This window comes from Loxodonta africana, chromosome 9 (genome assembly GCF_030014295.1).
Source record: "Loxodonta africana isolate mLoxAfr1 chromosome 9, mLoxAfr1.hap2, whole genome shotgun sequence".
Taxonomy (NCBI): Eukaryota; Metazoa; Chordata; class Mammalia; order Proboscidea; family Elephantidae; genus Loxodonta; species Loxodonta africana.
Window position 1 is genome coordinate 96,176,532 of NC_087350.1, and position 24,337 is coordinate 96,200,868.

Consider the following 24,337-nt stretch of genomic DNA (forward strand, 5'->3'; position numbering starts at 1 on the left):
ATCATGTGATTCTTTTCCTTTTTTTATTTATGTGGTGGATTACATTGATTTTCTAATGTTGAACTGTCTTTGCATGCCTGGTATGAATTCCACTTGGTCGTGATGTATTATTTTTTTGATATGCTGTTGAGTTCTATTGGCTAGGATGTCGTTGAGAATTTTTGTGTCTAAATCCATGAGGGATTTTAGGGATGTCTTTGCCTGCCTTTGGTATCAGGGTTATGCTGGCTTCATAAAATGTATTCGAGAGTATTCCTTCCTTTCTATGTTCTGGAATAGTTGGAGTAGAATTGGTGTCAACTCTTTTCTGCATGTTTGGTAGAATTCGCCAGTGAAATGTCCGGGCCTGGACTTTTTTGTTGTTGTTGTTCTTGTTGGGAGTTTTTTTTATGACCCCTTCAATTTCTTCTGTTATGGATCTGTTTAAATTTTCTATCTCAGTTTGTGTTGGTTTAGGTAGGTAGTGTGTTTCTAGAAATTTGTCCATTTCCTCTAGGCTTTCAAATTTGTTGGAGTATAATTTTTCATAGTATTCTGTTGTGATCCTTTTTATTTCATTTGGTTGTGTAGTAATGTCACCCATTTCATTTCTTATTTGGGTTATCTAAGTCATCTCCTGGCTTTCTTTTGTCAATTTGGCCAGTGCTTTGTTGATTTTATTGATCCTTTCAAAGAACCAGCTTTTAGTCTTGTTGAGTCTTTCTATTGTTTTTCTGTTCTCTGTTTCATTAATTTCTGCTCTAATTTTTATTATTTCATTTCTTCTGGCAACTGTGGGCTTCTTTTGCTCCTCTCTAACTGTTGAAGTTGTAGGGTTAATGTTTTGATTTTTGCCCTTCCTTCTTTTTTGATGTGTATATTTATTGCTATAAATTGACCTCTGAGCATAGCTTTTGTTGTGTCCCAAAGGTTTTGGCATGTTGTGTTTTCATTCCTCATTTGATTTCTAGGATTTTTTAAATCCCATCCTTATTTATTCTATTACCCGGTAGTTTTAAAGCAGGGCGTTATTTAGTTTTCATGTATTAGATTTTTTTCCCTTGTTCTTATTGTTACTGATTTCAACTTTTATAGTGTGATCAGAGAGGATGGTTTATATTATTTCAATGATTTTAAATTTTGGGGGGCTTGCACTGGGGTCTAAAATGTGGCCTATTTTGGAGAATGACCCATAAACATTGGAGAAGAATGTGTTCTTTGCTGTTGTTGGGTGAAGTGTTCTGTCTATGTCTATGAGGTCGAGCTGGCTGAATGTAGTATTTAGACCTTCTGTGTCTTTGTTGAGTTTCAAGGCTGTAATCTTTATGGGTGCAGATTGCCAGGTCTTTTTCCCACTGAGCAGCTGGTGGGTTCAAACTACTGACCTTTTGGTTAATGGCCAAGTGCTATTAGCACTGCCCCACCAGGGGTCTGTTGTTAGATTACTGTGGTTCTTTAAATTATACTTCTTTCTGCTTATCTGTAGTCTCTAAGATTTTGAAAGATACGCTTTGTAGGAAAACAGAAAGTTAACACCAACAAAAGATCAGAAGAAAAAAAAGGACAGAATATATTCTTTAAAAAAAATGAAAAAGCACCCCTCAATCTCTTAATATGTCTAATTTCACTAATTAAAATTCCCAAAAACATACACAAGTCTTCAGGAAAGCTGGGCAGAATTTCGAACAACATTCCAGACTATGCAAATTTTACCCACACAGTAAACAAGACACCTATGAAACATGCCTGTAGAAAAAAAAAATCAACTACTAAAAAGTGTACAGCAGCCTGCTAAGTCAAGAAGATGAGGATAAGCGGGCAGAGCAGTCTTCATTTTATTTCCTGATCTTTTTCGTTTTTTATCTCACTTAATATGAGTGGTTCTTAACCTTTTTTTGAATCATAGGTACTTTTTCAAGTATGAGAAGAACTAACCTCCAATATGTGTACACATGCATGTAAGCAGGGGCACACATACTAGCTCTCTGCATGTACTTCAGGAACCTCTTCTAACCAGGAGATTGAAGCTGTGCTCTGGGCCAGTACAGAAGCCAGAGTATCTACTGCTAGGTCTTTTGTGGGATCAAACCTAAGTACATAGCACCCTGGGTTCCCTCTCCAGCTAGTGTCCTTTGTGTTCTGCCTGTCAAGGAACCTATCCTGTCGAAAATATCTTTTACAGAACAGCCTTAGTTATCTCCAAGGGCATGGTAAGAACACCCGTTTCCTTATGGACCCACAGAGCTGTCACTATTGTTTCTCAAAAATGAAAGGAAAGAGGGAAAGAAAAGCTACAAGCAAAAACATATTCCTCTTTTGAGAGCATAAGTGAGCATTCTACATTTCAAGGAAGCTACAAATTACTCTGGTAGATTGTACCTCATCACGGGCCACATTCTGAACAGATGTTGACCGATAAGCAACATTTCTAATATAACCCATCATTTCCAAGAGCCACTCCATTCTCTTCAACACGCCTGAAATGAAAAAGACATCTTCTTACCACAGTCATGGTCTTCCTTTTTTTCTGTCAGTCCTTAAAGTTTTCAATTATCAGGGATGATCATACCTAGCTGCTTAGGCAAAAATTTATTTATTTATTTTATTGTGGTAACATAGATATAGGTATAACAAAAGATTTGCCATTTCAATATTCTTCACATGTACGATTCAATCTGAAATGTAAAACAGATCAGTAATAACCAAGACAACTGAAGCAGAACACCTGGTAAGGATTCCCTCCAACAGCTCCACGTCCTCCTGTAGTACCTGAGACTTATAATTGCATGTGAGAGCTCACCTATTAACATCAGGTGAAGGTATTTTGTCTTTAGTTTCAAAAGCTAATCTAGTCTTCAAATCTATATAAGCTGCTAGTGATAAAACGCATTTATTGGGATTTCTCTCTCAACATTAAACACGTTAGGAGAAATGTAGCATGATTACTAGCCAGTAATGTTGAATCTTGGGCAATTAGTTGTTTTTATAGTCCTCTTTGCTTAAGCATTCCCAATTTATGCCAAAATCACAGACAAAACCTATTTAAAGATGTAAAAAGAAAAATAAAAACCAGCTTCTATATGGTAACTGGGGAACAAATATCAGCATAAATATTGATTTTTCCTTTTGTTTTTTTAAAAATGCAGATTCCCAGCATAGTAAAGACTATTTGGAAAGGTTTTTAAAAATGTGGTGAATAACCGAAAGAATAGTAACTACACTTGAGGGCCAGCTAGTTAGATCTAAGAGCAATGTCAAATTTATTTCAGTGTATTGCACATGTCTTCAAGCTTAATTGGAAACCCAGGTGGCGTAGTAGTTAAGTGCTACAGTTGCTAACCAAAAGATCAGTGCTTCGAATCCACCAGGCACTCCTTGGAAACTCAATGGGGCGGTTCTGCTCTGTTCTGTAGGGTCTCTATGAGTTGGAATCGACTCAGTGGCAACGGGTTTGGTTTTTTTTTTCCCCAAGCTTAATTGGGAACACCTACTAGATTTTTCTGCTAAATATACTTTCGTTTTAGAGTAAGAATCCAGTTTCTCATCACAGGTTCAGTTTTCACTGGGCAGGCACTCATGCAGAAATAACTGTCTCAACTGCCAAAGAGGAGGATGAATCATAATTTCTTGTACAGTCTTGAAAAGAATATTACAATCATGTTCTTTCCTCAAAACTTTGAAGATACAAGAGATGGGAAAGTGGGACACAAAAATAGAAGTAGCTTGTCTAGGGTCACAAGGGTTTCTCAGCCACATCTGATCCCCTTGAGCTGGGTGCCATTCAGAACCTGAATGTAGACTTGAGAAGTTATAAGCATATGACCAAAGAGATGGGAAGAGAAGCAGGGGAGCTACCTTTTTCTGGAGTTATCCAAGTGCAATGTCTAAAATAGTCTAAAAATTACACCATGAAATTCATTAGCCAGGCTGCAAGCTTGGAGCTTCTAGCTTACAGATGTAGGTAGGATGGCCAGATTTTATTCTTCTCACCCCTGAGAAATCCTTGTATAGAACAACTATTTAATTTTGTTGCTGCTGTTTTTTGTTTGTTAAATGACTACCCAAAAAATATGTTCCTAAAAACATCAGGTAGAATCAATCTACATCTTCTCTGTTTAGGAAACTAAAGAGGCAAAAGCAACCTGGTGAACTTGTCTGTGAGGGTCTTAAGGGCCAAATGCAATGTAAGAACCCCAAAAGAATTTATTTCCATCTCCAAAAAGTGGGATGTTGTGAGCTATAACTGCTCATTTCCACTCAAGGTGCTCCTCATCTAGGATAAGAAGGCCTAACCTGTGTCACCCCAGTGCTAAACAAGACTTTTTCAAGAACCTAGTTTTGAAGTTCAGAAACTACAACTCAGAAGGGACAACAGGCAACAGACATCTCTGTTGCTGCTGTTTGCGTGGGCTGGCCTCACCTGTGTTGGCATGACTCACGATCCGCGCCTGGTATAAGCTGTGCAGTATCATCCAGGCCAGTGTCTCCTTCTCGTGGTGCCGCACAGCAGCACTGAGCAAATCAGTCAAGTGCATCAAGGGGAATCGTCCTTGAGAGATCAAGTACAGTTTGACAAAGGCAGCCTTTTCTATGTTGCTCTGCAAAAAAGGCAAATTAAATTGTTCAGTTACTATTAAATGGTCTGAAGTGGCTACAGAACCCTCAGGGCAAGGACAAAAACAGAAAGGGTGAGTGTGAAATTGATTCACTACTCTAAATACTAAAACTGTTCATTTCCTGCAGCACATGACCTCTGTGCCTTTGTGCTATATTAAAATGTCCATATACAAGAAGGGATTGTAATCTCACCTCCTTTTTTTTTTTTTTTTTTTTACAAAAACAAAAATGTGTTCAGGTGTTAGTTGGTGATGATTTTCAGTAACCCAAATCCACCACGTTGAATTGATTCCGACTCAAAGCAACCCTATAGGACAGAGTAGAATTTCCCCACAGGGTTTCCAAGGCTCTCTTTACTGAAGAAGGCTGCCATACCTTTCTCTCGCAGAGTGGCTGGTGGGTTCGAACCACCTACTTTTTGGTTAGCAACCGAGCGCTTAACCAATGTGCCGCCAGGGCTCTTTGATGATTTTTTAGTAAGTATGCATAAATAATAACAACAATAACTAACAGATACAGTACTTATCCTGTGCCAGGCACCATTCTAAGTACTTCACACCAGTTTTCAAAGTATGGTACACTGTCCTCCGGTGGACCCCGAGCTCCTTCTAGAGGATCTGTGAGGTCAAAATTATTTTTATAGTACTACCAAAACATTTTTGGCCTTTTCCACTGTGTTCACATTTACTTTCATGGTACAAAAACAAAGGTGGGTAAAACTGTTGGCACCTTAGCATGAATCAAGATGGTGGCACGAAACAGTACCAGTATTCATTGTGTTCTTCACTGCCACTCACAGTAAATACAAACAGACAGACAAACAAGTTTCATTTAAAATGTTCTACTGAAGCAATAAGATCCTTAATTTTATTAAGCCTCTACCCACGAGTACACATCTTTTTCAATATTCTGTGTGGACAAATGAGAAGTACATGTAAGGGGCATCTGCTCCAAACCCAAGTATGACAGTTGTCTCAAGGGAAAACACTTGTGAGACAAAGTTGTGAGAGGAACTAGTCACTCTTCATGGAACACCATTTACTTGAAAGAATGACTGATAAACTATGGTTATTCAAACTGGGTGACTGATAGGTTATTTTCTTAAAATTGAAGGAAGGGTGCCTGTCACCTCAAGGAAAATATCTGACAGTATTTGTTGCCAATAATAAAGTCTGAGCTTTCAAGTGAAAAATTAGATTTTTTGAAAATTTATATCTTCTGCTAAGAGCTAAGGAGCCCTGGTGGCACAGTGGGTAAGCACTCTGCTCAGCTGCTAATCAAAAGTTTGGTAGTTTGAATCCATCAGCTGCTCTCTGGGAGAAGGATAAGGCGGTTTGCTTCTGTAAAGATTACAGCCTTGGAAACTTTATGGGGCAGTTCTACCCTGTCCTATAGGGTAACTATGATCAGAATTGACTCGATGGCAGTGGGTTTGGGTTTTTTGGTTTACTATAAGCTTGGCAGCTTCCCAATATGTAAAGGCTTTTCTGATAATCTTGCCGGTACTATTAATAAATATGTTTTATTATTGTATAATGAAATGTACCAACATGTGGATGATCATTAAAACTCAATGATCCAATATTTTCCAAAGGACCAAGGTATGATGTTACAAAATCATGCATGAGCGGAAAAGCCAAACCCATTGCCCACTGCTATTGAGTCAACTCCAACACATAGCAACCCTATAGGACAGGGGAAAACTGCCCCATAGGGTTTCCAAGGAGCAGCTGGTGGGTTCAAACTGCTGACCTTTTGGTTAACAGCTGAGCAGATTCGAACTGCTGACCTTTTTGGTTAGCAGACGAGCTCTTAACCATCAGGGTTCCAAAAAAGCCAAGAGTAAGCTAAACCAATAGACTTTAATATAACAGAGTATATGAAAATCATTGATATGGTTTGAAGTGAACCTTTAAGAAGCTAGATTTGTTGAATTTTAGACAATATCAAAGAAGGATAAGCACAGTTATCTGAAAAGACTACTTATACACTTCTCCCCTCTCTGCCTACATATCTGTGAGGCTAGATTTTCTTAACATATTTCCCCAAAATAACATCAGAACAGACTGTCTTCTAAGAAGCCAAACACTAAAGAGATTTATGAAGATGTAACACAATACCATTTTACTCACTAATTTTTTTGTGGTCTGTAAATTTTTTTTCTTATTTATGTTAATATGTAATGGGTTTATTCTTATTATTTTAGAATATATAATATTTTAAAATTTTCTTGGTTTTAGTTTTTAGTTTTTTTTTTAAATATAGACATATACGACCCATATAAATAATAGCTCTTGTTTAAGACACAAAAGTCCTAAGACCATAAAGCCTGAGAACCACTGTAATAACCATTTAATTCTCACACTATATGCAGTAGATTACTACTCTCATCCTTACTTTACTGATGAGGAAGCTGAAGCACAACGATTAAGAAACTTGCTTAAAGTCACATAGACACAGGTGGCAAAGCAAGGGTTGGAACCTAGGGAGTCTAAAGTCTTCACCACTATCTTATTCTTACCTCCATATATGAATAGGTAACTCAGACCTTGGCGGAGCACCCGAACTCATTTGGGGCCAACAGATGTTCTAAACGGTACTTTGGGAACCCAAGTGAGTAACATAGCAACCTTTAGCTCTAGGTACCAAGAAATAGATCATATGCTATATGACTGAATCAACTTGATGGCAACTAACAACATATTACATGAATACAGTAATATTATTGTATTACATAAATGTAATATGATAATAAATAATTCCTGAGTACCTGCCTTGTGCCAGGCACTGCTCCAACTACTTATCATAGATTTAAGAGGTACATGCTATTATTATCTCCCTTTTATAGGTGAGGAAACTGAGGCAGAGAGAGATTATGAAACTTAACCAAGGTCACATTGCTAGTAAATTGTTGTTTTGTTGAATGCTGATGAGTCGATTCTATAATCTTTTGTGGAAGCAGATCACCAGGTCTCTCTCCCATGGAGCAGCTGGGTGGGTTTGAATTGCCAACCTTTTGATTAGCAGCCAAACACTTAATCCTTGTGCCACTAGGGCTCCTTTGCTAGTAAATTAGAGAGCTGGATTTTAAAACCCAGGCAGTGAGGCTCCAGAGTCCTCTCTTACAACATTTTGTTATACTGCTGCTCCTTGCTTGGAACAAACTAATCTCCAAAATGCTGACGTCCCAAATACTCTATAACAGTTGTTTAAAAACCTTAGAATGCATCAGAATCACCTGGAGGGATTGTTAGAAAACAGATTTCTGGGTCCCACCTCCAGAGTTTCTGATTTCGTAGGTCTGGAGTGAGGCTTGAGAATTCTCATTTCTAATCAGTTCCCAGGTGATGCTGATGCTGCTGGTCTAGGGATCACACTTCGAGAACCACTGCTATATGATACAGAAATTCAAGGATTTCAAATGAATAGGCAAACCTGCCATAAAGAGAAATAAGTGATGAGATGTCCACCAGCCATATGAGCTCTCTAGACCTGTGGTGCCACCTGGTATGCAGGGCTGCCATTTGAATAAGTATGTCCAGGGATGCGTACTTACACCAAAAAATTATTATTTATCTGCAATTCAAATTTAATAGGTACCTGTATTTTACCTGCTAAATCTGGCATTCTTACTGTATGCTACTTTTTGCTCATTCACTGTTTGACTGGGCACGGGGAGTACTTGTTAATTCCCTGTGCCAGGGCTAATAGTGCTTGTTTTTCAATCAGCCACCTTGCTTCATTCCAAAAGGACAAGTATCAGGTTTGAGAACAGACTATTTATGCTTCCATGCACCAGAAAGTTCTTTGGTCAGGATGTTCCCATTTTCATGGATTTTGTATTGAAGAGGCTCTCCTGTACTTATTTTTGCCCATAAAAACCAGTTGCCATCAAGTCAACACTAACTCATGGTGACCCCATCTGTGTCACTGAACTGTACTCCACAGGGTTTTCAAAGGCTTATTTTCTTGGAAGTAGGCTGCCAAGCCTTTCTTCTGAGATGCCTCTGGGTGCACTAGAACTTCCAACCCTTTGGTTAGCAGCTGAGAGTGTTAACCATTTTCACTGCCCAGGGACTCCATTTTTTTTTTTTTTGCCATAGGTGACACTGAAATGTTCTTGACAAAACGAGCGAAATTGAGTTAAAAAGTTATTCATCCATATTTCCATCCATACCACATTTATTAACTAACAACCAAGCTACTATGCCAACACTAGATCCCAGAGCCAAACAGAAAGGTAGGCTCCTGAAATTGAAGAGTAACAAATATGAAGTAAAACTAGCTTTACCCAAAATGGCACTATAATCATCTCTTCAATTGTAATTTTTACCTCAGTAATGGGGGAAAAAAAAAAAAGCTATATTACCTTAGTAATCTGGGCAACTTGATTGGCGTGATCGTCTGTCATTTCCGAGAGGCATTTTGCTACACTGATATACAGCTCTATATCATTTCTCTGGTAAAGAAAAATCCCAAGTATGTCAAAAGACATCGTAAGATAACATGTCAATTCTGAATGTTTGGTCAAATTATTAGATTTGTTTATTCCCATGAAACCTAGTTGATGAGATTTCTATTTTCACCAATCTAGAACATATGGTCAATTTTTACGATTTTAAAAACATCTTTCCTGTTACTTTATGTATTTGCTTGGCTGTGATTTTTTCCTGCTTATCAGAATTCTGTCATTACAAATAGATTTGAAACCTCTTTGTAAAACCATGACTCAGAGGTCTGTTGGGGAAGGGAAAGGGCTAGTATTTAATCACTTTGTATATATAATGTATTGGAATATATGCCCAAGGATTCTCCAGGTGTAAAGTGAAAGGGTTTCTCAAGTTGTTCCTTTTCCATAGGCATTTGGTAAAACAGCCTGACAGCAAATTTCCTGGTGTGGCACTGGTTAACCTGCTCCTGAGCTTGCCCAAAACTTTGGTTTTAAATGTGCAACCTCAATTTAGGTCTTGGAAGCAAACGCACTCCTAGCGAAAAATGTCGTTGTTTCTTCCTGGCCTTCCCACCCACATTCTTAAAACATACACCTCCCTGCTTTGCCAAAAAAGCTTTAAAAAATCCCAAACATAAATTGTCAGGAATGTAAATATTTTTGTTCCTCACCCGAATCTTATTTGGCAGAAGGTCAAAAATTTTCCCAACAGCATCACAGAGCAGACTCCAGAGGTGGTGGGTAGGGCTGGGCAGTTTCATGGCCTGGCTTAGACCCTGTAAGAAATTCTGGCGTAACTCAGTACTTGAAAGGTGGGGAGCAGCTTGAAAAACTGCCACCATTAAGTTTTCAACAAAAGCCAGGATCTGTTCCTCAGTGACATGTTTTATCCACAGAGGTACAGACACCAGGAGGTATTTCTTGATATTTAGCTAGAAGCAAAACAGAAGAGGTCAGATGTAAACAAGCAAGTCCAGGTTTGCAATGCTCAAAACCTGCAGGGCATCACTGTGTTTGAGAGTTACATGGGAGATAAAACATTCAGGTTACTTCCTTCTTCATTTTCCCAGAGCTTCATGGTCCAATGGACCACCAATGCGTGTAATTTTGGCTGCTGCAGTTACTTCTGATCCAGGCTGACTCATCTGTATATACGGTATCTGCCAATCCGTCTGTGAACTACTCAGCGTAAATCTTGGATCTTTTCAGTGAGGGGAATAAATGCTACTTCTGAAAGTACATGACAGTTGCTATTCATTTTTAAAAGGTCACGTTCCCTGGCAAGAAAAGCTCTGAAGGCAAAAAGGCTCAATAGTGCTGGAAAGATAGTATTAGCTCCACTAATTGGAAACACACTAGCCCACAAAAAAATGAGCTTCACAATGACTATGTTTACATAATCTGCTGGTTTTATTAGTCAGCAATCAGCTTACATCCATTAAGGAAGAGCAGCCAATTCTAAGAGGTTTGAATAATTAAACCTTGGCTCAGGTTTCACAGAACCTATTCTGAAATCCTAACATTTTACAACTCAGGAGTTGTCTTTTGCCCAAATGAAGTTAGGCGGGCACCTCAGACTGCTCTGCTGTTAAGAGAACACAGCACAGTGGGTAAGAACTTGGGCTTTGGAACCAGACCACTCAAGTTTGATCCTAGTTGTGCCATTTACTAGCTGTGGAAACTTGGGCAAGTTACTTAACTTCTCTGTGCCTCAATTTCAAAAAATGGGGGCATATTAATAATGTCTACTTTTTTTTTTTTTTTACCCATTATGGGTTGTGGTGTAAATAAATTAGTTAAAACATGTAAAGTGCCTAGGACATAGTAAGCACTCAGTAGAGTTAGACTGTTAATGCCTCGTCCAAGGATCTAGGATTGGGTCCTATAACCCTATAGACATTGCTGGAATATATCCAACTGAAAAGAGGATCTGATATTATTATTAGTTTCTTTTTCTGAGGAAGCATAAAGAAGTTAAGGGGAAAGGGCATGTTGGAATCATTTCTTAGCAAAGAACCACTTGAAGATACAGAAGTAAAGAAGGCCTCTTAGAGTTCATGACAGCTAAGAAGGGGCATAATAGCTCTGTTATGTACCAGAGACTTAAAGAGAGTGAACTTCAACAATTCTTAGAAACATAAGCATGATAGTAAAAGGCAGCAAGTTTGAAAGAAATGGTCTTAAAAATAAAAGCTGACAATAAAATCAGTAAACTTCTAAAAAGCTCCATGTAGTTGCATGAGTTTCCTGAAGAGCTCAGTTTAAAGTCTTTCTATATATTGTATGTAAGAAAGCACTCTACTACAGAGAAGAGTGCTCACCGTAAACACACCTGCACACACACACACACACACACACACACACAATTTTTACAACACTGTTTAAATTGTCCTTCCTCTCCATCTTTTTTGGTGGGGGCAAGTACATGAAATGGCATTTTCATATGCTAACCCCATGCTGTATAAAAGAGGTTGCTGTGGATAAACTGGAGGTATGGAGATATAAATAATAACATTTATTTACAAACTTAATTTGTTAATTAACAGAGATTTTTAAAAAATCTATAACCAAGGACAAATGCAAAAGAGTAGCCATGCCTGATATAAAATAAGGAGTTAATAGTGCTTATGACATGGGATTTGGAGTCAGACAGATGTAGCCCTCCTACTTACTAGCTATGGAGACTTTGTTTAACTTCCTTCTGCCTCAGTTTACCAACCTGGCAAATGGAAATAATCTAACTGTAAGAAGTAAAATAAGCTAGACACAAAAGACTTCTTATTGTATGATTCCATTCTAAAGAATTTCTAATGAAATTTATATGAAATTTCTTTTAAAAAGGCAAAATTATAGACAGAAAACAGTGGTAGCCTGGGTCTGAGGTTAGAAGTAGGGATTAACTACAAATAGACATAATGGAACTTTTAGGGGTTAGGGAAGTATTCTTGATGATGGCTGAAAATCTATACATTTACTAAAACTCATCAAACTAAAATAGATTATTTTATTATTTGTAAATTATAACTCAATAAAGCTATAAAAAAAAATCTACCTTTCAGTCGTTGAGAGATTAATTCTAATTTTGGTAAGTACTCAATAAGTGTTTACAGGTACCAGGAACATGGCAAGTGCTCAAAGAGTGGCAGCTCTATGGCAGCTGCTTGGAGCACATCGGTAGGGTACTGTTAACAACTGACAGGCAGGATGCAGGCCTCAGTAACATCCAACTTCCATTAAAGAGAATTAGGAAGAATGGGAAAGGTAAAAGACAAAACAAAACAAAAACACAGCGGAGTAGGCACTGAAGTCAAGACATTGAAGAAATAATAAGAAGGCTTTAGACTATTCTTAATGAACTAAAAACTCCCAAAACAGAAAAATAAACCAGCTGCTCCTTGGAAAACCTGTGGGGCAGTTCTACTCTGTCCTATAGGGTTGCTATGAGTTAGAGTCAACTGAATGGCAAGAGGTTTTAGAACAGAAGAACAACAGGCCAGATCATGGAGAAAGTTCAAAGATAATACCATTTAATACAATCAATTGGTAAACCACCAAGAAATCATGGAATGTGTGTTTTCTGCCTTAGCTTGCAATGTACTCAAAATTATACATCTTTACTAATTTCACATCTTTAAACAATCTCACCCCATTCTTCCTATCTCTCCTTGGCCAGTATCCTGGAAGGTGCTGGGCTCTCTCTTTATCACAAATACCAGGCTGAATCACTTCTTCAGCACTTTGCTCAAGCTAAACTTCTTAGCATGGATGTTCTAATCTATCTACCTACACCTTCCCCGCTGACACCCCTGGGTGCCTTTAACCTGATGCCCAACAGAATCTCATCAAACTTTCAAGGCTCAGCTTACTTGCTGCCTCCTCTGTGAAATGGAGGGATCATATATATATGAATGAGTCCAGTCCATGTGGGTTTTCCTTTCTCTTAATACTTATTGGAATGATTACATCTACCACATAATTAAATATACCTAGTTGCAAATGGCCCCCAGCTTTCTAACTGCATGATCCTGAGAAAGGAACTTTAATACCTCTGATGATTTTTTTTTTTTTTTGTAAAATACAGTCTACAAACCCCTTCTGTGAGGCTGTTGTGAGCTTCCAGTCACATAATGGCTATAAAGGCCAAGCAGTGTGGTTAGCACATAGCACTCAATTAATAAAATAGCAGCTGATATCCAAGGCCTATGTCTTGATTAATTTAGACCGATCACTAAAGAAACCACATCGTTCCACGCTTTGGAATTCTCGCACATTGCTCAAGCTTGCCAGTACCTTAGAATGCCAAACCTGAATGGTAGTGGTTATGGTAGGATTTTGAATCACTGTGCTTTCTAATCTGCTGGCCAGCTATTGTCAAAAAAACCCCAAAAAACCAAGCCCACTGCTGTCGAGTCGATTCCAACTCATAGTGACCCTGTAGGACAGAGTAGAACTGCCCCATGGAGTTTCCAAGGAGCACCTGGCAGATTTGAACTGCTGACCTATTGGTGAGCAGCCGTAGCACTTAACCACTATGCCACCAGGGTTTCCAGCTATTGTCAAGCCCTCAGTTTTTGTAAAATCCCATTTGTCTACTCCTGATTTTGAGAACACACACACACGAATGAATGTTAACATCCCCAAAGAGAACCATATCCTCCTGCTGCCCAACAGCTTTAATTCCACATACACTCAGCCCATGGATTAGTGGTGGTGTCACCCACAAGCCCAACAGCGCAGCTGCGTTCTGTGATGACTGTGCCTGCGTCACCATAATTTCAAGGCACAGTTGCTGTATCTCTTCACCTGAAAGATAGGAGAAGAAAAGAGTCTTTGTAATATAGCTGCTTCCCTGCCCCCTTTTGAGGCTTCCATGTCTCAAAACAATGTATCTGCTTGTGTGCCTTCTGCAGGTAAAAGAGAACTTAGATAAACCAAAAAGTATTTCAAGAGACCTCTCAATTATGAGGCAAAAGAATGTGCCCACTAAGGTCAGAGTCCCAAGTCAACTTAGAGCTGGCAAGAGGCTTGTACTTGCTAGTGAAATTTCTCTTACAATATTAAGAGAAACCCAAGCACTCAAATACTGTAAAATTTTTGAGAAAGTTTTCACATAAAAGTCTCCCTGTCTCTGTTTCCCCCTCCTTTTCACCTTGTAACTAGCTGATAAAGAAATCTCTGTAGGTCTGGAATGACTTCAAGATGTAGTCACATTCACTAGAGATCAAGTCTTTTAAGTAATCTGATTCCCACCGGTAGAGTTATTTTCCCGAGCAGTCCTTTTCTTCTTGTTTTTTTTTTTCCTAAGGATTTTTATTAAAACACAACGATTTTCAATATGATACACAAAAAGTTAAGGAGGGGCACTGCAACATATTTTTCAGGTGAAATCGGTGGAAATGCAGTATGATGACATCCTATCTTACATAGGGTTTTACACTCAAATGAAAGCAGCTAATTAAAAAACTGTATATAGTCAAAGTTATCCTTGGTTATTCCTTAAACTGCACATAAATTATAGTGTATAAATCTTTCTATATACTATATGTAAGCACTGTACTATAAATAATAGGGTGCTCACAACTAACATACACACACATGCAATTTTACAAACTGTTTAAATTATATTCCTTCTCTCTCTTTTTGGTGGGGGGCAAGTGCATGAAATTATATTTGCATATGCTAACCCCATGCTGTATAAAAGAATTTGCTGTGAATGAACTGGAGGTATGGAGGTGTGTATTCTGTTTGCCTCACAACACAAAATTATTTGTGGTAAGCAGGATAATGACCCCTAAGGATGTCCATATCCTTAACCCCCAAATCTGTAAATATGTTACCTTACCTGGCAAAAGTAACTTTGCAAATGTGATTACGCTTAAGGATCTTGTGATGGGGAGATTATCCTGGATTACTTGGGTGGCCCACTAACCACATGAATCCTTAGAAGTATAAAACTTTTCCTGGCTGCACAGAACCAGAGAGATGGCAGCGGGAGAAGGCCTCAGCCTGAAATTGCTTGCTTGGAAGATGGATGAGGGGGACTACTAGCCAAGGAATGCGAGCAGCCTCCAGGAGCTTCAAAAGGCAAGGAAATGGATTCTCCCCAAGAGTCTATAGAAAGGAACATGGCTCTGCCTATACTTTTATCTTAGCCCAGTGAGACTCTGTTGAACTTCTGACCTATAGAACTGTAAGATAATAAATTTGTATTGTTTCAAGCCACTAAGTCTATGGTAATTTGTTATGAGAGCAATAGAATACAGCATCCCATATGGTACTTCCGGGAAATGTAGTTTGATAATCACCAGACCAGGCTCTATGGGATTCATACTACACACCCTAATAATATGCACACCTCAGTTGAGTACTGTCTTGACTGAGTGTATTTGGCCTTTCTTTAGATCTCCTGATATTCACCCTCAGTTATTTATAAAAAGACTCATTGAAAGTAACCCAGCCATCCCATCCATGAAGATGAAACTCAGGATCTCGGAGATCTATTCAGTCACTAGTGATTATGATGTGACACAGCATCTATTTTTCTACTCAGGTAAGGTCCTAAAAACAGAGCCCAAAGACCTAAAAACACTTGAAATTTACCAAAGTTTAGTCTCATCAGTGGAGAGAGGAGTGCAGCCCAGTTCACAGGAGGGTACTGAAAGCTTTCTCCAACAGCTGCTATGGGTTTCATCACTACTTTAAGAAGGGAAGGAGGTACAGACTCAGGACCTGCAACAGAAAGGAAAATAATAATAAAACACCTCCATAGTATCATGAACATAGAAAATGTCAACTTTCTCTGTGTTTTCTAGTTGCAAAGGATTTGGTATCACACCTTTAGTTGTGGCTAACCTTTCCATCTGTGCTTTTAATCCCAACCCCATTTGAATATAATCTTGTACCCTCTGTTTTTCTCTCCTTTTTTTGTCTCCAGTTTTCCCTCTTGCCTGAATGGTCCTCCTCCATTTTTCACATTCCTGTTTAGCTGTCTCCCACGTTTTCTCTTGCCTTTCCATTCAGTTTTCTCAAAGGAGTAACTTACTCTAACATTATTGCCTCCTCTCATAAACTCCTCAAACTACTTCTATCAGAGAGGACAATTACTGACTAGTCAGGTACATTCCCTTCAAAGGTCTATGGATTACCTATACTCCCTGTGGCTCTAGATGGTTGTGTTCTACACCACGTGATGTGCTGCCTCTACTGTTCCTCAGCCTCTGCCATGGCTGAGATCCAGAGGTGAGCACCTAAGACAGTAACCGCTAATCCACAGGTTAACAAGCTACCTGTGACATATGTGTCATTATTTTAATATTATTTTCTTTTGTGGGGCAGGGTGTAATTTAGAAGTAAGAAACTGAGATACAGGAGCAGCTATGACTGAAAATGTAAGGTACAGCGTGGGTTGGAGCATCCACAAATGGCCAAATACAAGTGAAGTAACATGGAAGTCAAAAATGATGTATAAAAAAGGAGAAAATGACTAAGAAGGAGAAGCGAAAGCAGAAGAAACAGCAGAATCAGCATGAGGAAAATCATCAGCAGAAAAAGGAAAGGCAGAAGAAAAAGCAAAAGCAGAGGCAACAACAACGAAGCAGCAAAATCAGCAGGAACTGAAAAAAGGGAGGAGGTAGAGACAGTCAGAAAAAGGAAAAATAGCTTCAGAAAAGGAAAAGCATAAAAAAGGGAGAAGCATAGGCAAAACCAGCAGAAAAAAAGAATCAGCAGAAACTGAAAAAAAGGGAAGCAGAGGCAGAGTCAGAGTTAGAAGAGGAAAAAACAGCTGCAAAAAAAGGAGAAGCATAAGAAAAAGGAGAAGCAGAGTCAGAAATGGAAAAACAGCTACAAAAAAGGAGAAGCACAGGAAAATCAGCAGAAAAAAAACCCCGGAAGAATCAGCAGAAACTGAAAAAAAGGGGAAGCAGAGGCAGAGTCAGAGTTAGAAGAGGAAAAACAGCTTCAAAAGAAGGAGAAGCACAAGAAAAAGGAGAAGCAGAGGCAGAAAAGGGAAAACAGCTGCAAAAAAGGAGAAGCATAAAAAAGGAGACAAACCCAAAACCCAGTGCCCCTGAGGCGATTCCGATTTTCATGATGATGAAAAAAGGAGAAGCACAGGCAAAATCAGCAGAAAAAACCCCCCAGAAGAATCAGCAGAAACTGAAAAAAAAGGGGAAGCAGAGGCAGAGTCAGAGTTAGAAGAGGAAAAACAGCTGCAGAAAAAGGAGAAGCATAAGAAAAAGGAGAAGCAGAGGCAGAGTTAGAAAAGAAAAAACAGCCATAAAAAGGAGAAGCATCGAAAAAGGAGCACAGTCAAAACCAGCAAAAAAAAAGAATGTTCAGCAGAAACTGAGAAAAAAAGGAAGCAGAGGCCGAGTCAGAAATGGAAAAACAGCTACAAAAAAAGAGAAGCATTAAAAAAAAAGGAGAAGCACAGACAAAATTAGCAGAAAAAAAATCCAGAAGAATCAGCAGAAACTGAAAAACAGGGGAAGCAGAGGCAGAGTCAGAGTTAGAAGAGGAAAAAACAGCTGCAAAAAAAAGGAGAAGTGTAAGAAAAAGGAGAAGCAGAGTCAAAAATGGAAAAACAGCTACAAAAAAGGAAAAGCACAGGAAAATCAGCAGAAAAAAAAACCCAGAAGAATCAGCAGAAACTGAAAAAAAGGGGAAGCAGCAGCAGAGTCAGAGTTAGAAAATGAAAAAGAACTGTAAAAAGGAGAAATATCTAAAAAGGAGAAGCATAGGCAAAACCAGCAGAAAAAAGAATCAGCAGAAACTGAAAAAAGAAGGAAGCAGAGGCAGAGTCAGAAATGGAAACACAGCTGCAAAAAAAGAGAAGCATTAAAAAAAGGAGAAGCACAGGCAAAATCAGCAAGAAAAAACCCCAGAAGAATCAGCAGAAACTGAAAAAAAAGGGGAAGCAGAGGCAGAGTTAGAAAAGAAAAAACAGCCATAAAAAGGAGAAGCATCGAAAAAGGAGCACAGTCAAAACCAGTAGAAAAAAGGTTCAGCAGAAACTGAGAAAAAAAGGAAGCAGAGGCCGAGTCAGAAATGGAAAAACAGCTGCAAAAAAAGAGAAGCATTTAAAAAAAAGGAGAAATACAGACAAAATTAGCAGTAAAAAAATCCAGAAGAATCAGCAGAAACTGAAAAAAGGGGAAGCAGAGGCAGAGTCAGAGTTAGAAGAGGAAAAACAGCTGCAGAAAAAGGAGAAGCATAAGAAAAAGGAGAAGCAGAGCCAGAGTCAGAAAAGGGAAAACAGTCGCAAAAAAAGGAGAAGCATATTCAAAACCAGCAGAAAAAAAGAATCAGCAGAAACTGAAAAAAAGGGAAGCAGAGGCAGAGTCAGAGTTAGAAGAGGAAAAAACAGCTGCAAAAAAAGGAGAAGCATAAGAAAGAGGAGAAGCAGAGTCAGAAACGGAAAAACAGCTACAAAAAAGGAGAAGCACAGGAAAATCAGCAGAAAAAAAAACCCAGAAGAATTAGCAGAAACTGAAAAAAAAGGGGAAGCAGCAGCAGAGTCAGAGTTAGAAAACGAAAAAGAACTGTAAAAAGGAGAAGCATCTAAAAAGGAGAAGCATAGGCAAAACCAGCAGAAAAAAGAATCAGCAGAAACTGAAAAAAGAAGGAAGCAGAGGCAGAGTCAGAAATGGAAGCAGAGGCAGAGTCAGAAATGGAAACACAGCTGCAAAAAAGAGAAGCATTAAAAAAAAGGAGAAGCACAGGCAAAATCAGCAAGAAAAAACCCCAGAAGAATCAGCAGAAACTGAAAAAAAGGGGAAGCAGAGTCAGAGTCAGAGTTAGAAGAGGAAAAACAGCTTCAAAAAAAGGAGAAGCAGAAGAAAAAGGAGAAGCAGAGTCAGAAATGGAAAAACAGCTACAAAAAAGGAGAAGCACAGGAAAATCAGCAGAAAAAAAACCCAGAAGAATCAGCAGAAACTGAAAAAAAGGGGAAGCAGAGGCAGAGTCAGAGTTAGAAGAGGAAAAAACAGCTGCAAAAAAAAGGAGAAGTGTAAGAAAAAGGAGAAGCAGAGTCAAAAATGGAAAAACAGCTACAAAAAAGGAGAAGCACAGGAAAATCAGCAGAAAAAAAAACCCAGAAGAATCAGCAGAAACTGAAAAAAAGGGGAAGCAGCAGCAGAGTCAGAGTTAGAAAATGAAAAAGAACTGTAAAAAGGAGAAATATCTAAAAAGGAGAAGCATAGGCAAAACCAGCAGAAAAAAGAATCAGCAGAAACTGAAAAAAGAAGGAAGCAGAGTCAGAGTCAGAAATGGAAACACAGCTGCAAAAAAAGAGAAGCATTAAAAAAAGGAGAAGCACAGGCAAAATTAGCAAGAAAAAACCCCAGAAGAATCAGCAGAAACTGAAAAAAAGGGGAAGCAGAGGCAGAGTCAGAGTTAGAAGAGGAAAAACAGCTTCAAAAAAAGGAGAAGCACAAGAAAAAGGAGAAGCAGAGTCAGAAATGGAAAAACAGCTACAAAAAAGGAGAAGCACAGGAAAATCAGCAGAAAAAAAACCCCAGAAGAATCAGCAGAAACTGAAAAAAAGGGGAAGCAGAGGCAGAGTCAGAGTTAGAAGAGGAAAAACAGCTGCACAAAAAGGAGAAGCACAAGAAAAAGGAGAAGCAGAGCCAGAGCCAGAAAAGAGAAAACAGTCGCAAAAAAAGGAGAAGCATATATAAAAACCAGCAGAAAAAAAGAATCAGCAGAAACTGAAAAAAAGGAAGCAGAGGCAGAGTCAGAAGAGGAAAAACAGCTACAATATAGGAGAAGCATAAGAAAAGGAGAAGTACAGGCCAAACTTCAAAAAAAAAACCAGAAGAATCAGCAGAAAGTAAAAAAGGGGGAAGCAGGGAAGCAAAGGCTAGCTGAGTCAGATAAAGGAAAAACATCTGCAGAAAAGGAGAAGCAAAAAATAAAATAAAAAAAGAAGCAGAGTCAGGTCAGCAGGAAAACAAAAACAAGACAGAAAAATCAGCAAAAACTGAAAAAGGGGGAAGGAGAGCGCAAGTCAGGAAATAAAGAGCTGCAAAAAGGAGAGGTATTAAAAAAAAAAGGAAAGGCCAAGGTAAAAATCATCAGAAAAAGCAGAAAAATCAGCAGAAACAAAAACAAAGGGAAGCAAAGTCAGAAGATGAAAAACAGCTGTAAAAAAGTGAAACATTAAAAAAAAGGAGACGCACAGGCAAAGTCTGCAGAAAAAGCGGAAGAACCAGCAGAAACTAAAACTAAAAAGGAGAGGTTGAGTCAGATAAAGGAAAAGTAGCTGCAGAAAAGGAGAAGCAAAGAAAAAAATCTAGAAGTAGAACCAGAATCAGCAGAAAAGCAGATTAGTCAGCAGAAACTATAAAAGGGGGAAAGGGAAGGAGAGGCAGAGTCTGAAAAAGAGCTGCAAAAACGGAGAAGCATTAAAAAAAAAAAAAAGGGTAGAGGCAAAAATCATCAGAAAATACAGAAAAATCAGCAGAAACTAAAGAAAGGGGAAGCAGAGGCAGAGCTGGCAAAAGGAAAAACAGCTGCTAAAAAGAAGGATAAAAAAGGAGAAGCACAGGCAAAATCAGCAGAAAAAAGCAAAAAAATTAGCAGAAGCTGAAAAAAGGGGAAGCAGTGGCAGAGTCAGATGAAGTAAAAGCAGATGCAGAAAAGGAGAAACATAGAAAAAAGGAGAAGCACTGCCAACATCAGCAGAAAAAAGCAGACCAATCAGAGCAGAAACTGTAAAAGTGGGGAGCAGAGGCAGAGACAGAAAAAGAAAAAGATATACCGAAAAGGAGAAGCATTAAAAAAAGAAAAAGGAGAAGCAGAGCCAGAATCAGCAGAAACTGAAGGAAGAGGAAGCAGAAGCAAAGACAGAGTCAACAAAAGGGGGGAAGAATCAGTAGAAAATGCTGCAGAACCAGCAAAAGCTGAAAAAAGGGGGAAGCAGAAGCAGAGGCAGAGCCAGCAAAAGGAAAAACAACTCCAGAGAAAGGAGAAGCAGAGGTAGAAAAAGTTGCAGAATCAGCAGAAGGTGAAAAAAGAAAAAGTGGAAGTGGAGGCAGTCTTTTGTTCTCTCTCTCTTTTTTAGGCTTCTGGCATTCAAGAAAATCTCTGTGGAAACACTAGCTGAACACAAGCTAAATGAATAAGATGTTAGAGACCACACATGACAAAGAATATAGACTTTATAAAGGTAGTTAAAAAAAAAAAAAGTCACTAAACAAACAGCTACAACCCATAGCAAGTGACAAAAAAACTCCCCCTTAAGGATAGAGAAGCAGCTGATTTTCAGCGTTACCACTTTGTAATATTACAGACATCCAGATTTCAACAACAACAAAAATATGAAGTAATCAAAGAAACTAACAGAAACTGCCCTTGAGGAAGCACAGATATTGGGATTACTAGACAAAGATTTTAGATCAACTGTCTTAAATATGATCAAACAGCTAAAATAGTCAAAGAAGAAATCATAAGGAAAATCAAAAATACTTTGAGAGGAATGGGAAAAAAAACAAAACAAAACACAACATACAAAAATTTACGCCATACAGCAAAAGCAGTGCTCAGAGGGAAATTTATAACTGTATGTACCTATGTTAAAAAAGAGATGTCAAATCAATAGCCTAATTTTACATCTCACGTAACTAGAAAAAGAAGAGAAAGCTAAACCAAAGATAGCAGAGGGAAGAAAATAATAAAGAATAGAGCAAAAGTAAATGAAATAGAGATAAGAAAAACAATAGAGAGAATCAATGAGAACAAAAGTTGGCTCTTTAAAAAGATCAACAAAATTGAAAGCCTTTAGCTAGACTAAGGAAAAAAAAAGGAAGATGGGAATAACTAAAATCAGAAATGAAAGTGGAGATATTACTACTGACCTTACAGGAATAAAACAAATTAAAAGAGAAGACTATCAATCATATACCAAGAAACTAGAGAATCTACATGAAGTGGGCAAATTCCTAGAAATACATCGATTACTTAAACTGACTAAAGAAGAAATAGAAACGTTGAACAGACCTATAACAAGTACAGAGGTTGAACTGTAATCAAGAACCTCCCAACAAAGAAAAGTTCAGGACCAGATGGCTTCACTGCTGAGTTTTCTACCAAACATTTAAAGAAAAGCTAAATCCAATCCTTGTCAAAATCTGCCCCCCACAAAAAAAAAGGAAGAGGAGAGTATACTTCCTAACTCATTCTATAAAGCCAGCATCACCCTGATAACAAAGCAAGACAGAGACACCATAAGAAAAATATCCCTTATGAGTATAGGTATAAAAATCCTCAATAAAATACTAGCAAACCAAAGCCAACAGTATGTTAAAAAAAAGATTATACACCACGACCAAGTAGATTGTATACAAGACGTACATCACTTCAACAGAACAAAAGTGAGCAGATTTTTATTTTAAAAAACTTTCTTAGATCAAAGTGTCTTACATAAAATTTTATTCCAGGTCTTTCTGAAATACGCCAGAAAACTTGCATTTTCTAGAGGATCTAGGGAATCAGGAAAGGCATTCAACTTACCCTTCACTCTATGTCCTAGAATGAAATATGACTTTCCAGATGTTTTATTGCCTAGACATGAGCTCTCCTTTGGCAGGACAAAGGAACGTTCGTCAATGATTGTACTTTACTATACTCTTCTTTTTTATACTCTTCAGATGTTGCTTCTATATACTCCAGAATTGACCTGATATAAAATCATGTGTCAGAAACAAGGGGTACTTGTAAAATGGAGGAGAGGGTTGAAAACCATCTTTAAGTGCTATAAGGCAATAAATCTTCCACATTTAAAAGGGCAGAGAATCAGCATGACTAGAATCACATTTTTCACTGTATTTGCAGAGAGCTAGTTCTGACACTAAGCAGAATGAAAGGAACTATATAGTAACTGTTAGGAATGGAGAAACAATTTGGTTGTTCCATGCATTTTGGTAGGACGTATGGGAAGAGAAGACCAGAGAATACCAGAAAGATGCTTACCTGTGTTTTATTGACTATGCAATGGCATTTGACTGTGTAGATCACAACGAATTATGGATAACATTGTGAAGAATGGAAATTCTAGAACACTTAATTGTGTTCATGAAGAACCTTTACATAGACCAAGAGGCAGTCATTCAAACAGAACAAGGGGATACTGAGAGGTTTAAAATCAGGAAAGGTATGCACCTGGGTTGTATCCTTTCACTACACTTATTCAATCTGTATGCTGAGCAAGTAATGTGAGAAGCTGGACCATCTGAAGAATGCGGCATCGGGTTTGGTGGAAGACACGTTAATAACCTGTAGTAAGCTGGTAACACAACGTTGCTTGCTGAAAGTGAAGAGGACTTGAAGCACTTACTGATGAAGACCAAAGATTACAGCCTTCAGTGTGGATTATACCTCAACATAAAGAAAACAAAAATCCTCACAACTGGACCAACAAGCAACATCATGATAAATGGAGAAAATATTGAAGTTGTGAAGGATTTCATTTTAATTGGATCCACAATCAACACCCATGGAAGCAGAAGTCAAGAAATTGAATGACATACTGCATTAGGCAAATCTGCTACAAGAGTTCTTTAAAGTGTTAAAAAGGAAAGATGTCACTTTGAGGACTGAGGTGCACCTGACCCAAGCCATGGTATTTTTCAATTGCCTAATATGCACGTGAAAGCTGGAAAATGAATAAGGAAGCCTGAAGAATTAATGCATTTGAATTACAGTGTTGGTGAAGAATACTGAATATATCATGGACTACCAGAAGAATGAACAAATCTGTCTTGGAAGAAGTACAGCCAGAATGCTCCTTAGAAGCAAGGATGGTGAGACTTCATCTTATGTACTTTGGACATGTTATTACGAGGTATCAGTCCCTGGAGAAGGACATCATGCTTGGTAAAGCAGAGGGTCACGAAAAAGAGGAAGACCCTCAATGAGATGGACTGACACAGTGGCTGCAACAATAGGCTCAAACATAGCAACAATTGTAAGGATGGCACAAGACGGGGCACTGTTTCATTCTGTTGTACATAGGGTCGCTATGAGCCGGAATCGACTCAATGGCACCTAACAACAATATGGGGAAGAGAAGGAATTCCAAAGTTTCAAGGAGAAAAGAATCACATGGTCCCTCCCCAGAGATCTTTAACATGGAACTAAAGAATCCCAACCTAAACAAGCAGAAGGATCAGCTCCCTTATTACAATGCTTTGTCTTTCAAACAAGTGCCCTAGATAAGAAGAAATACGAGAGTGCTTTATAGACAATGGATTTGGAACTAAGAAGGTCTAACACTACTCGTTAAAAAGATCC

General features: G+C 38.4%; 1 protein-coding gene across 13 annotated transcripts in view; it reads right to left on the reverse strand.

The window, feature by feature from the left end:
* Positions 1-24,337, reverse strand: part of FOCAD (focadhesin) — a 324,750-nt gene that overhangs the window by 27,034 nt on the left and 273,379 nt on the right. For 12 of the 13 annotated variants that reach the window (XR_010322852.1, XM_064290441.1, XM_064290437.1 and 9 more), the window contains 6 exons: positions 15,647-15,775; positions 13,734-13,849; positions 9,718-9,978; positions 8,966-9,055; positions 4,400-4,577; positions 2,359-2,456 (listed from right to left, as the gene is read on the reverse strand). Coding sequence is in view for 12 of the 13 variants with exons in the window: in XM_064290441.1 (XP_064146511.1) it covers positions 2,359-2,456; positions 4,400-4,577; positions 8,966-9,055; positions 9,718-9,978; positions 13,734-13,849; positions 15,647-15,775 (872 nt within the window). In the remaining variant the exon portion in view is untranslated. The remainder of the gene's footprint in view (positions 1-2,358; positions 2,457-4,399; positions 4,578-8,965; positions 9,056-9,717; positions 9,979-13,733; positions 13,850-15,646; positions 15,776-24,337) is intronic. The other variant, XM_064290443.1, reaches the window with a different exon arrangement.